Here is a 14,562-nt window from a genome sequence, read left to right as displayed (position 1 = left end):
TTCAGATCCTGACAGAATCGATGGATCTTATCGTAACTACTTTGAATTGTACATTGTTTTTAACATCCCGGATATGGACGTGCTTTCCTGCAACGCAAACGCATGTGTTATTCGCGCGCGACGGGTGGACAGCTCACCCCGCATAAACCTAAGGTAATTATCCTGCGTGGAGCAACCCACGCAAGAAACACGAAGACGTGATATGCAACGTCGTTAAAGCACCCATTCTAGCGAACACGCACTTTCGCTCAGAGGAGCTCGCCGGTAGAGCGACAGAGCCGCCTCTCAACGAGCCCACCGCTGTGACATCAGTTCACACGCGTTACAAGTCGATTGTTATCACCCCGCCGGACACGCCGACCGTATCGCTTCCGGCCGGCTCCACCAGCGACCTGAGTCACCCCGGCCGCTCCCCAAACACCGAGGGGGCGCGTCGCCGCGCGGCATTCGTGGCGCGCGGGCCGGAAGCCCCCGCCGACGCTCCGGCCGGGCCAGCGCCGCGACGGTCACAGTAAACATGCCCGTCGTGACGGTCACTGTAAACATGCCCGCCTCGGCCGGCACTCGGTTGGCTGGCAGCGCCGGCGGAGCGCCTGGGCGTGCGTGTGCGCGACCTGTGCTGAAGCTGCGGACGGCGCTCTACTGCCTCAGCAGCCGGCGAGCGCCGCAGCTTGAGCGGGGCGTCGAACGGACCCTGCACCCTTTCAGCCGAACGCTTAGTCGCTAAAGCACACCGTTATCAGTTCGGGCTGTCTGTGTTGCTCGGCAGAAGCAAGGCATCACTGCAGGGTTGACGAAACCCAGCGCAGATGTGACTTAGAGGGTCCTTCTGTTTACAGCTTTCTCTCCAACCGGCTGACCCGGCCTGCTGGCCAAACGCGTTCCTCACATTCAGCCGCAAGGGGGCACACTGTCCGTCGTCGATTTTCGGCGCAGTCGCCTTGCGGTTGAATTGTGCATGCTTGTGCCCGAGGCTGCGGCGAGTGGCAGCCCGTACGCGAACCGCGCGGCGGCCAAAAGTATGCGGTGGCTAATCTGCGACCACGCTTGTGGTCGGTCGTGTGTGGCTGCCGGGTGTAATAGGACGGCGGTGACGAGGCAGGTTTTCTTTCGGTGCCAGGTGCACTGGTTGGCCTGGTTTGAACACGCGAGGTCCCCGCAGCGGTCCGGCCCGTGCAGCGACAGTCGCCCACGCATTGTCAGTGTAGACATAGGCGCACGGGGCCTCTGGTGCGCGGATAACATTCAGTTAGGGAGGTTTGGTAGTGCTGGAAAAGTGTGAGTGGAGTGGAGGGATCTGTACGACACGATGTTATTCATCGATCGCACGCTTTCACTGCGAGACGAGGGGATTTGCGATACGTGCATGCTTGTTCGGAGTACCCCAGGAGAGTATAGCTATGGTAAAGGGAAACAGCATTCCGTGGCGGTTGCTGGATGCTCCTGTGCAGTCGCCATGGGATAAAATGAGGATCGGTCAATTCCACCACAATGGTTTGCGGGACACCCGCACGGCAACTAACAGATGTGTTATTTTACACATGCATGTTGTATGCGTCTGATTACCATCATCACACCATCAATGGACCAAATGTGAGCAGCGTTGCTCATATGCGATTTAAGCTCTCCGTGTGTTCAATCCAAAGCCCTGATATACGCGCTCAACGTTGCGTGACATGCAACTGGTGGCCATCGCTCTAACCAGCGATGCAGTCTTCTAGGATGAGTGTGGTAACACGACGACTGTCCTTTCCTGGGTTTGTCCGACCGCTGGCATCTTCCATGTGCATTAGCTTGTGGGTTATCCACGAGTTCCCTGTCAGCATACTGTGGTGTTGAATACCCCGATTTGTCCGCGCGGGTCTGCCGGCGTTGGCCAGATAGTAATTATTGTGTTTGTTCGCTGGCATTTGACAAGATGCGTGCCTTATAGCTCGAAAGGGCGAAGGATTTTCATAAGATGAATTCATAAGCTGAATGCTGTTAGGTTTTGCTGCATGCCTCAGACGCTTTGAAATGATTTAGTTCAATGAAGATGAGGCCGCTAAATCGCTCGATTTCTGCGGGAACCACATTAGTATCTCCCGTTATGTTATGTGACATTTCTTTTGGCGTATCTAATCAGCCCCACAATCACGTTAAGATTGAGAAGGATCGATTTGCAGCGAAAATCGCACAGATAACTGAATTGCCTGAGTTGTCTGAATAGTCTTCGGCGTTGTCCGTTTGACAACTGTGCAGGTGAATCGCGTTGTCTCAGTGATCACCGAGGCTGGCTGCAGGCACTTTGTCAACAACAGAAGAGGGTTGTGTCATTTATCTGTAGACACATCGTCCCTGGAACGGTGGGAACAGACACGACGTCATAGACACAACGTCCCTGTAATTTTCACACTGTCACTAAACATCCAAGCAAGTAATGGCATCAGAGCGCCTGAAATATATGGTAGATGCGATAATTACTTACGCATTTCTAAATATACGACTCAGATGTTGATAGATTGGGGTGAAATAAGGCACTGGATACTGCTTTACAGGACAGTGCTGCTTAACGATTTTTGATGTCTTCACGTGAGCAGATGTGGTTGGATCAGCTTGGAGACTTGTAGCCATATTGCAGCACTACCCAGGCATACGCACAGAGGTGACTTCCATCTGGTACTGCACCAATGTGACGAGAACAAAAATAAGCCGATGCCACTGCGTCTTCTTTATCCTGAATCATTTTCGGTCTCGCATAAGTCACGTCAGGCTTAAGCTATAGGTCAGGCGAAGCATTCACCTGGAGACCTGAAGGGATAATGCCGACCAAAATTTAGCTGCTATCGCGAAGTCAATAGAACAGGGGTGGTTGAATGTAAGCGTCCTTAGATTGAGACTTAAAATGAGAACATCCTTTGTGATTATGATTTTTAGTGAAAGTTGGTGTGGCTGATCCCACATGCTCCACATTTCGTGGCACGTGTGTGTTCATGTGTTCCCAGGATTACATGAAAAAAACTCACAAGCCCGCGATCCCTGGTCAGAGAATTGCACTGGTGATTGACGATCCAAGCTGAGGTGTTGACTGGTCTTGTATGACTGCCAATTATTGGTTTTTGGCATCAGTAGCTACAGCAAAAACTGCTCGTCATTTATCGTTTGAATCGCGTTTCCCGGTATACCCAAGCCCCTCGGATTACTTCACCGCACTGCCGTTCCCTCCCCCCCCCCCCGCCCTGTCCCCGTACCCTTGCGGCTCGGGTGGCGACTGGCGGGGCCCGTCGTCAGGGGGGGGGGGACGCTGGCGCCATGGTCACGGTCAGGTTGGAGTACTGACCGCTGGGAAACCCGCCCGCACCAGCCTGTGATAAAAGTGCCGCCGGCCGCCGATCGCCAGCAGTGCTCCGCCGGGCGCCGTGCTGGAGGGTCAGAGCTGAGCGTCTTCAGTTCCCGAGAGAGACGACCAGCAGTCATGAAGAACGGAGTGCTGTGCATGGTAAGTAAAGTGCCTTACAAGGCCTTTTGAGGGCCGGTGTGCGGCGTGCTGATACATACCGCGTGAATGTGGGAAGGAATGTCTCATTTTTCCGCGCTTTACTACGTCGAGCGATCAAGTTCTGGGTAGAAGGCGTTCGAAGTCAATCAGTTTGCCGCATGAATGGCTGGATGCAGGCCTTCAGGCATCATGGTGTTGTTTGCACTTCGATCGGGGTACTTATGCTGTTGCATACATTGCTACTGTTCGCGGGATCTGATGTCTAAACTCCACACGAGAGATGCAATGTGATTTTTGTGTGATGCGCTCGTGGACAGCTGTATTAGTGTTTCAAATAATGCATAGATCAGGGTTTTGAAGGCGTAGGTCGTGCATGAGTGCAAAAGCGACCCATTTGGCATGCAATCTCTGAACAATGTGGTGATTTTCGTTCCCAAGTAAGGACCACAAAACTGTACGAAAGCTTGCTTCCTGAATGCTTCGCAGCATTCTACAGTATTGTAGAGTTCAGGATGACTGGCAGACTGAAACATTGCAGCGTTTAAGGTTTTGATGTGTTCCAAGCAACTGCAATAGTCCATCTTGCGAACAGCACAAACATTGGAATCCTGCAGACCGGTTTTGCGTGCCGCACGCAAATATTGGTGTGCTGCACGCAGGTTTTTCGTGTTGTTCGCCGCGCATGCTTTCGACGAATAACGTTCGGCTGTGACGTAATGACCCGTCCCGCACCGCTCCCTCCCAGCTCCTTGGACTACAAGTTGCTAATGACAGCAACATCAAGATCCGCCCGTCGGTGTCATGTAAGGTGGTGCAAAGCCATGTTAAAAGTATAATGTGTGCGGTACCGAACGCCAATACCCGCCACTTTTTGAACACTTAGCTCTTTATCACTGGCAAAGCCGTCTCTGAATGAGCAAATATGTGACCAATCAGCGTCTTTCGTTTTCATTCAATTGTTCTTCAGCTGAAATTGGTAGATCACCCGTGTGATGTACGTTGTTTTCTTTGGTGCGTGTTCTTTGACTTCAGTGAAGCGCATTCATTGCCTTACGTTTGTTTCCTCACAAATATTGAACTGGTATTATGAGTTCAGACTTCTTGTGCTGAGTTATCGACCTGCAATATGCTAGGAGAAACTGGCTAAACAATGTTAAACAATGCAAGCATTGGTTGTATTGACTACTCGTGGATGTAACCAATGCTTGCTCTATAACTTCGGTTAACCAGTACCGCCTGGAACACTAAACGATGAAAACTCAGCATGAAGCCTCTGAACTCATAATGCCAAGAAAACAGGAGCTAAGGACCTTTCTTGTTATATCAAGCACAATTGTAGTTGCACAGACTATGGCTTGTTTAACCGTGGCGAGATTTCCTTGCACTTGGTAGAAAAACAAAATACAGCACTTGGCTGCCCTGCGCCCTCGAGACTCCACATAGTATGCTTCAGCTTTGGCACGCTTGCTATGAGTTAACAACGTGACGTGAAATGACGACGAATTGAACGTCTCGAACTCCCAATTACGTGATTCATCGTTATCTTCTGACCAAGATGAGGATCCTGGTGCCCTGCTCATGCACCGTTCCACAAATCCTTTCCACGAATCCGCATCGTCCCAACCGAGCCCGGTTTGCGCTGTGATGTGCTCGTTTTGTGGCGTATTTTTAGGCTGAGGAGCTCGACAGCTTGCATGTCAGGTTTTCTGACCACCTTCCCCTTCCCCGTGCAGTCTGCCTCAAAGCTGACGGCTCGACACCACGCCAGGATCACTGTCCCACGTTCGCCGGATGTGCTTCCCTCGCTAATGAAAAGCGTTAATGGATCGGCGCGGCATCTCACATCACAAAGGCATCAAAGTCATTTGAACCACATGAAGGATGATCTGTGACCAATCCAGCTCGACACATCTGGCTTCTGGGATTTCCGCAGCTTTTACCGTTGTGAAGGATCCCATATCGAAGGCATTCAGATCTCGATTTGTGGGCCGCGTGTGGTGTTGCATTGGTGGAGCCTTCCAGTGTTGTGCGTTTTTACGTCTGCTTTTTCTTATGCTCACTATTTGATGGGACAACAGAACGGCATGCTCCTGCCGGCGTTCGTGAATCCAAATCGGCTGTTAGCATCGTTGGGGCGCAGTCTTAACCAGGGTGTTAAAACCCCCCGGAGTAAAAGGTTCAGTGGAGACCGATAGGTCTTTGCTCAGACCCAAAGAAGACCGAAACCAACGAGAAATTCAGTTTAGCCATGAATGGGAAATTAAGGTTACAAAAAAGAGTTAAAATTGATAGATCAAAATTGTCTGTAGAAAGTGTCACCTTCGACAAAATTATTGGGCTTCGGCACGCTAATCTTTACCTTCTTGTCACCGCGATATTTTCCTGTTCTCCTCGAGGCTCATAACACGGTGTCACCACAACGCCTCTTTGCTCGGCCACCCATACTTGCACAAGGCCTTATTTGTTGCTGACAAGACCCCTAAGTTAGCTTTCCTCCGAGAAGTTTAAGACGTTTTGCGAGATACGCACGTGCAAAAACCGTCGCGTCTCAAGACGGGCAGCGGGGCAGCTTAGCGTCTTACTGCGGCTCGGGATCCAAACCAGCTGCAGCGTCGTGCCCGCAAACGCCATTGTTTTCCTCTCGCGTCCCACTGCGGGCTATGGCGGGCGAGAGAGCGTGGCGGCCTCGGTCGCCCGAGCACCGGCCATTGTGTCGGCGGCCGCGGCGACATCCCCAGGAAGCGGCCGCCGCCTGTCGCCGCCGGTGACCCGTCCGCTTCGCCTCGTTACCCTCGCCGCCGCAGACGTGCCGCCGCCGGCGGTGCGTGCCTGTGGTCTGTCGCCGTCCCGACCGGACACGCTCTGAAGTGTCGACTCGGGTGGTAACCCCGTGCCCACTGTGAGGCGGCCTGTTAGCGCAGCCAGGCGACTGCGGATGCGCCGACTGCAGAGCCGTGGTGATTACGCCACTCGGTGCAAACGGTCGCTTGGACCCGTCTCTGTGCTCATGGACTGGTGGTTAACAAATCCCGGCTGACACGTTACCGACTGCATGCCATTCCGAGCTCGCGCCACTTAATCAGCGGGCTGCGGGATCTGACCTTGCCCCTGAAAGTCAAGACGCAGCGGCAGTCGCCTCGGGGCGTCACTTACCAGTCACGAACCCGCTGGTGCCGGGTTCCACGGCCAGCTGGACCAGTTCGGCCGGTCCAGTGGACCACTTGGGCCGATCCCCGCCCACGTTTGTGGCGCGGCGTGGCGTGGTATCTCCGCCATCTGCCGGGCACCGCCTCTAAGATTCTATTAGCCCCCACCAAAAGGCACGACTGCCTCGCTTCAGAGTTGTATAATCGGCTCGTGCTCCCGGTGCGGTGTTGGGCGACCGCGAGCCACGCCCATCACCCGCTGTGCACCAGAGCACGCTGCATGTGCACGAGAGCTGTCTAGAGGTCTACGTGCACGGACGCGATCCGTGTTTCCGATAAGGCAACAATCGTCCGTCCGGTAGGCAGTGCGGGGCAGCGGCTCGGCGCGAAAGCGCGCAAGCCCGGCTTGGGTGGTAGGTGTCATATGGTGACGTCACTGGCCTCGTCAGCGGCTTTGAACGTTGCCCATGACATGAGCTTTCTTAGAACAATGTAGTCACTAGCGACTGGTATATGACTAAGTAGCTGATGGCAAGCGCTTCGCGATTCCAGCACACGATAGCATGCCAACCGCTAGAAACGCACGACGACATATCAAACGCTAAATAGGCACGACATGGTGGCAAACACGTGTCGCCGCCGCCCAAATGACCCGGTGATCCGGTGTTCTCCTTTCAGGTCGTGCTGACGGTGCTGGCGGCGCAGCGGGCGACGGCGGCCCGGCCCGATGTCCAAACCTGCCAATGCCGCCTTCGGCACGATCTGTACCAGAGCGGCAAGCTGGTGGGCGGCTCATGCTACGCGATCGGCGTCGGCCGCTGCCAGTCGTTCACCATCGAGCCGCTTCAGTTCTCGAGCGGTTTCTCCAACAGCCCGACGAGCCGCCCGGCCACGTTCAGCTCCCAGCAGCGCTTCCCGAGCCGGTTCAGCCAGCAGCGACGCCGCCCGACCACCCGCCGCCCGCTCGTCCACCGGCGCCGCTTCAGGCCCCGGTTCGAGCCGGTGATGAACGTCTCTCCGGATCGGAGGTTCCAGGCTGCGCTGGCCACGCGGCGCCAGCTGCAGGAGCAGCGCGCCTTGGAGGGGCGTATCCTGCGCACTGGCGTCGGCCGGGTGCGGCCCGGCACGCCGTCGGCGGCGCTGGCCTCCGAGAAGCGCGCCGATGCTAAGTCGCTGGCGCTCGGGCAGCAGGCGCTGGCGCAGATCCTCTTCCTGCAGAACCTGGTCGGCGGCGGCCGTCGCCGATGATTTAACGCAGGTCAGCATGGGCGCCCTTGGATTTGATGTAGCGAAGTGTCGAAGCTGTTCGCGTCCGTAACTGTATAATTCCGTAAAAGGACCAAGTAAAGGCTTACAAAAGGGCTTAGCACTTCCGCAAACGACTAGCAACATCTCCTGCCGAGTTTGCTCAGTTCATGAGAGAAAAAATCCTTCGGTGATGGGAACACCACGCTCCGCGCCGGTGACTAGGTAGCAACCTTGGATGACCGGCTGCGTCTTGCGCCGTCTGTAGTTGCGCAGAGACTGTGTTACTGTGGTGCAGCGACAGGGTCAGCCAACCCTCTCCCCCGTCATCCCTCGGCCTTCCGCCATCTGTTGCTTCCCGCCGGCTACCATCCCTTACTACCTGCTTGTCTGCTGCCTGAAGGTCCGCGTGATAAATGTGGGTCGGTGGTCCGAGGCTCAGACTGGGGATCCAGAGGATGTCAGAGCCAGGGATCCAGAACGTTTCCTGGTGTTCGATGTCTGCTGGTCTGGGATAAACGTAGCCTTACGCTGCGACATTCACTAGAACTCCTGGCGTCTGATCCTGACAACAGATTGCCAGTCGTGTGTGACAGGGATTAAGATGCTTCGTATACCGTTATTGGGACGTCATGCACTTGCAGATAAGAACCCTGGTCCGGTTCCTGCCCCAAAGTGGCGCGCTAATCTTCGGTGACGAGGACGCGCGGCACTTCTCGGCTCACATCGCGGAGGCCGCTAAGCTAACCCACCGTCGCGGTCTGAGCCTCGCGGCGCCTGTGTGTGTCTGCGTGTGCTGGTCACCAGTAGCTTCTTCCGCCAACTTATAAGTTCTGTATTTTTCATTACGATCAACTGATGGCTGTTACAACCACTTCGACACCTCGAGATAAAGGTGTCGGAATATGGTCTTTCCATGATGAGTGGGAAAGTTGTTTTTTACTCTCCTCTCCCTTCAAGGGCGTGCAAGGCTTCCAGGCACCCAATTATGGTCTGTTGACGCCTGCCTCGGCACAGCTCCGCGTTCCATACCCGCTATCGGCTGCCAAGATCTGGGTTCCCAGCCTTCTTCCAATCCTTTACCTGTTGCGGACGGGGGAGCCGACGACCGGCCAACATCCGCCATCAAAGGGAGGGGATGGTGGTGATCCACCCCTGGCATGCCGAATTGCTGCCGGCCGTCCTGCCGTCCCGGGTTTTTCCTACCCCTGGTCTCCGTCGACGGCGTCTGCCCATTGCCACAGAGAGTTTCACTCCGCCTCAGCATTACGTCATCCAACCCACATACCTCCCCCCCCCCCCCCCGGATCGCTGCTCGATTCGGCCTGAGCCGCCAAACTGGCAACATCGCACCTCCCGTTGCGCGGCCGTGGCTGTGCTTAATTCGCCGCGGTGACGGAGATCTTTCCTCTCTCGGCAGGGTGACCGCAGGCGGGGGGCGGAACCACAGCGGAGTTCGCTGCGGACGAGCCCGCCTGGGATTTGGCTGAGACAGGCTGCACGCGCGGCGGCGGCTGGGGCGGCGGACTCGGCCCCCGCCGCGTCACGTGGGCGACACGGCATTGTTTTATATTCGGGTCCTGGTGAACGGCGGAGGGCGGTGTACTTCCCGGAAGCGCCCCCGCCGAGTCGTCTCGGCTGTTGTTGTGTTGTGTGACTGACATCTGCACGCACGGGGCTGTGCCGTGTCGCTGTTGCGCATGTTGTGTACATAGAGAGGGGTGAGGGCAGCGTTCAAATGACCCCCGCGCCCCGAGAACTCACGTCGCAGGGCTCGTTCAGCGCGCCGCTCTCAGCCCCACTCTCCTTCGGCTTGTCTGCATGTGACTGTGAAGGCTGTGTACCTGTTGTGCTGGAACGGTCCGTGCAGCCGCGGACAGACGGTCAAACGATGTGTCAGGTACGAAACCGCGGTACTGATGGCTCAGGTATTGCCGCGCGGCTCCAGCGCGTTTTGCGACGTCATTCCCTATTTCACGATCATTTGCGAGCGCTTTTCGCGTTGTTTTTAGACGCTGTGCGCGTTTCAAGGTACATGACTGCTTTAATGACGAAGCGTGGGCGGTGTGGTATGACTCCGCGTGTAAACTGTTGAACAAAGCGCGGCCATTGTCTGCGAGAAGGGGTCTGATATGGCATGTGAGTTGTTTGCGATGCCACTGTCTGTGCGATGCATCGCTCGCCGGCGCTTCGCGCGCGGTGCGACGTGCGCCGTCTCGTTCGCGGCCCGGCTGTGCTGTGACTCTTCCAAAGACATCGCGTGGTGGGAAATACACGGACGTCCGACAGTGCGGTTCTCAGCGGTGCGTGGGAAAGGTTGGAGCCGGGCGCGGCTGGAGGCCGGCCGGCGCTGCCGGCGAGAATCGACACTGCACCGGGGTACCGAGAATCGACCACTCACCCGGGGGACCGCAAGTCCCCTACCACTGCTCACCGGGGGACCCATCTCCCGCCTAACCACTCGCCGGGGGACCGCAGCTCCCGCCTACCACTCGCCGGGGGACCGCAGCTCCCGCCTACCACTCGCCGGGGGACCGCAGCTCCCGCTACCACTCGCCGGGGGACCGCAGCTCCCGCCTACCACTCGCCGGGGGACCGCAGCTCCCGCTACCACTCGCCGGGGGACCGCAGCTCCCGCCTACCACTCGCCGGGGGACCGCAGCTCCCCTACCACTCGCGGGGGACCGCAGCTCCCGCCTACCACTCGCCGGGGGACCGCAGCTCCCCACCGCTCACCGGGGACCGCAGCTCCGCCTACCACTCACCGGGACCGCAGCTCCTCTACCACTCACCGGGGGACCGCAGCTCCCGTCTACCACTCGCCGGGGACCGCAGCTCCCGCCTACCCAGGCATGACAGAGCTCGGACTCGGGTCCCGTATGCGCTGCAGACATGCAGCTGCGGGCAGTGACGCTTCCTCGCAATGGGTGGTCCGCGTCCGGCTGCCACTTTACTGGTCCATTCACTTCGGGATCATGTCCTTGAATTAGGACATGGTCCCCGCGAAGGCCGACATCCGCCTGACGGTCTCAGAACAAGCGGGCTGGGATGCGTCACTCATAGCTACTGAAACAAAGTCCTAACTAGTAAAAGTAAAACCCGAGGAAAAAGGTAACAGACTCTGTTGTCAACTGGACGGCCTTGAAACATCTGCGTCGATGTCTCTCGTGACGTCATGCATGCTTACAGATCACTGTCATCCACGCAATGGTGAATAACGTGAGACGGCCCTGTATCTGCCGTCATTGCATTCTTGCTGGCGTCTTTAGGCCTTCGTTGCTCATCGGCTGGGACTCGGACGTGGACTGGGACTCGGATGTGGACTGGGATTCGGGTATGGACTGGGACTTGGGTGTGGACTGTGACCCGGGCGTGTACTGGGACAGATGTGGACTGGAACTCGGACGTGGACTTGGACTCGGATGTGGACTGGAACTTGGGCGTGGACTGGGACCACCCGGGCGTGGACTGGAACGGATGTGGACTGGAACTTGGGCGTGGACCGGGACCACCCGGGCGTGGGCTGGGACGGATGTTTACTGGAACTTGGGCGTGGACTGAGACCACCCGGGAGTGGACTGGGACGGATGTGGACTGGGGCTCGGACGAGTCTTTGAACCGTCTGCAAAAGTCTCAGCTGGCTTGAAGAGCTGATGCGTTGTGGCGCGCCGCCAAGCCTCCCGCAGCGGTTTTTATGGAATGGTAGGTTACGTAAGGGCAGTTGTTGCCCTCCCGCTCATGTAAACCTCGATGCACAGGCTCGAAGGCGGCAGGATATGCGCGGCGAGAGGGACAAGTCGTCTTGGACCTTAACGTGAAGTTCATAAGTACCAGTTCAACTTTGCACGACATGTGATCTATATTGGAGGGGTTGGGGGCGGCAAAAGTGCAAGAAACGTCAGAAAAAGACTACGCCGGCTCAGCAGACGAAATGTCTGCTGGTGCTGGGCATGCACATGGAACGCAAGAAAATATGTCAGCCTCTGAAAGATCCGTCGGCAAAAATATAAAAGAGATCGTGGATCCCGAGGATCCATGGGTAATTTTTCAGAAACCGTCCAAGATTTCAGAAGGCTATTTGGCAAAGTTCCAGAAGCGATTAAAGACTGTGAGGTGCCTCGGCAAGATTTGTAAGAGCACCGGTGATCACAGCACCTTTCCCGTCAAAATTTATATGTATCTTGGATCCTGGAAGATCCAGGGCCCAGGACATGTCATCTTTGCGGAGGAAGATCGTGCAGAAAGTTATGTGTCGCCCGCTTAAGCAGATGATGCGGGTTTTTAACGCAGGTTTTTCTCGGTTCAGTTTTTACCAAAGCTGAAAGATCGGTCACAGATGGCCTGAATCCTGCGGTGCCTCCGCAATGGCGCAGTTGGATAAGGCGATTGTCCAAGGCAGGCTTCATTGGTTGGTGGGATGCCTTTGGTTCAGCTCTGACACGTGACAGAGTTTTCCTCGACCGGCTCCTGCGCGGGAGATGGTAGCAACAGGGGAATGTTCGCCCCGTCGCAGGATTCACGCTGCACCGACCAGCAACCGCGACGGCAGGACACGGGTGCGATCCGCCTTTTAATAGATCCTTCGCTCCGAGGACATGCCCCAGGGAGGCGGCCTTGCTTCATGCCACTGGAGCAGTCCTCTGATTTACAGGGCGGTGCGCGCTAGTGGTGCCATCTGGGCTGTCTGACGGGAAGCGTGTGGTCAAAACTGTCCCGCAAGGATGTCGAAAATATGAAACCTTCGCGGTGTGAGTAGAACGTGTGCTATTAACGTGCTTCCGACAAAAAAAAACCATCTCAGGCACCAGAAATATCACGAAAAAGTCCTGTGGTGCGCTGATTCGTTCCGAACCTAACTCATTACTGCCAAATGCCACTGAAGCCGATGACAGGCTGGATGCTATTTATAGAAAGACCACGATTTTGGCAGGCTACTGTAACTATGCAACCTAAACTCTGAAAACGAGACATTTCGCCCCATCTTGGACTAGTCCGTGTGCTATTTCAAGAAATTGTATAGGATGACGTGAAATGACTTGAAAAATTGCTAAATAAAGTGTTGACAAAGAATGGTGGACCTCCAAGGTATTCTTTGCTGAAGGTATATAACAAAGGCGATATACGTGAGCACTCAGCGGCAATTTTTTTTTTTTAAATCTCAGGCCACAGAATCTTAGGCCTTGGATTTTCTTTTATATGGGTCATGGTTCCAGAAGATCTTTTGTAAGCTCATTGCGTGCAAGGTGCGTACCAGAGCCACTGACAACTGAATCAGGTGTTAATATGACCATAATGCTATTTAGGACTCCACAAAATGGTTCGTGACGACGTAAGTCGCGTTTCTTTTGAAAAAGAGGCATGCAACGACTGCATGCAGGAGGCATGCGGTGATGCTGGGCGGAAACGGAATGCGGAGGATTTGGTGAATGTGAATTGATTCTGAAAGCTGCATGTCAAGTGGCAGATTCTGGCCGCTATTCAAACAATCATATTGTGTGTTTCCAATGTTGCGCGTGGCCATCGCATAAGGACCTGTCCCACGCAATAAAGAAAATGGAGAAATAAAGAAAAAACGCGTGTGAGGAATTATTCTGTGTAAAGAACTGATGTCGCTGCCGAAGACGTTTGACCCGGGCAAGTTGCGTGCTGTGCATGAATACCGATGCCACGAGTAGTGAAGAACAATGGGTAGCCTGTGGTTGTAAATGCAGCGTAAACCCTATTAGTCCGTTCTAAGTATTGACGAGCATTTTGCAGCCCGCACAATTTTTTTCATGCCGTTTAAGCACGAGACGCCACGCGCAACGGTTGAGCCTCTGGAACGGCCCAGTGTTGAGGTCTCCCCGAAAATGACGCGGCGACATGGTCTCAACCCGCCGCGTGCCACATGGACGTCCGTGGCAGTGCGGCGGCCGTATTAGGGCCATGACCAGCACGCATGCTGGAACCATCCAGCCTGTCCCAGCCGACCAGTACAGTCAACGCGACGGTGTGTTTTGACAAGTGGCGACCAGACTTTCACAAGGCAGCTGACCTGCCTGAAAACTGACCCTCTATTTAAGGGACCGTCTCAAAAGGACGTGCCAACAAAGACAGACTGCCCCTGGGCGCGTACATGGCCGCTCGGAGTAGCACATGCGTCATCAACCGACGAGGTAGCGTATGGTAGCAGCTCATGGTAGCATGGAGCCATGGTAGCATGGCGCATGGTAGCAGCGCATGGTAGCAGCGCATGGTAGCAACGCATGGTAGCATAACGCATGGTAGCAGCGCATGGTAGCAGGGCATGGTAGCAGCGCATGGTAGCTGCGCATGGTGCCAGCGCATGGTAGCATGGCGCATGGTAGCAGCGTATGGTGGCATGGCGCATGGTAGCAGCGCATGGTAGCATGGCGCCCTGGTAGCAGCGTATGGTGCCATTGGAAGCAGTTGCCCCGCAGCCGCACGCCGCTCGCAGCGCCACACCTGCAGATGTGTGGCAAACGGTCTCGTAGCGAAACCAGGCCACAGCGCTTCCGACCACACGCCACCGACCAAGTGTGGCATGAATCAAGATGTGTTCCCTGGTGGCGTTGCATTCTGTCTGGATCAAGGCGACTAAATCACCGAGACAGCCTGTACGGAGAACGCTTAGTCTGTTTATAAAGTAAGCAGCGGACATCGTGCACCGAAATGCGTGGCATTAGTCTAACT

General features: G+C 55.6%; 1 protein-coding gene across 1 annotated transcript; it reads left to right on the top strand.

Moving 5' to 3' along the window:
• Positions 1-3,393: 3,393 nt before the first annotated feature.
• LOC119107494 (uncharacterized) lies at positions 3,394-10,157 on the top strand. The gene is made up of 3 exons (XM_037230947.1): positions 3,394-3,478; positions 7,303-7,882; positions 9,290-10,157. The coding sequence occupies exons 1-2, from the start codon at positions 3,455-3,457 to the stop codon at positions 7,870-7,872; spliced, it is 594 nt and encodes a 197-aa protein (XP_037086842.1). The 5' UTR covers positions 3,394-3,454; the 3' UTR covers positions 7,873-7,882; positions 9,290-10,157.
• The last annotated feature ends 4,405 nt before the right edge of the window (positions 10,158-14,562 follow it).

Source organism: Pollicipes pollicipes, unplaced genomic scaffold, assembly GCF_011947565.3.
Source record: "Pollicipes pollicipes isolate AB1234 unplaced genomic scaffold, Ppol_2.1 Scaffold_6686;HRSCAF=7923_pilon_pilon_pilon, whole genome shotgun sequence".
Classification (NCBI taxonomy): Eukaryota; Metazoa; Arthropoda; class Thecostraca; order Pollicipedomorpha; family Pollicipedidae; genus Pollicipes; species Pollicipes pollicipes.
Note: the sequence above shows the minus strand (reverse complement) of the source record. Positions and strands in the feature narration are given on the sequence as shown.

Excerpts from the sequence above, each read along its gene's own strand:
- LOC119107494 (XM_037230947.1), top strand. The coding sequence starts at position 3,455 with ATGAAGAACGGAGTGCTGTGCATG. Across the intron at positions 3,479-7,302 it reads AGAACGGAGTGCTGTGCATG|GTCGTGCTGACGGTGCTGGC; the intron begins GTAAGTAAAGTG and ends TTCTCCTTTCAG.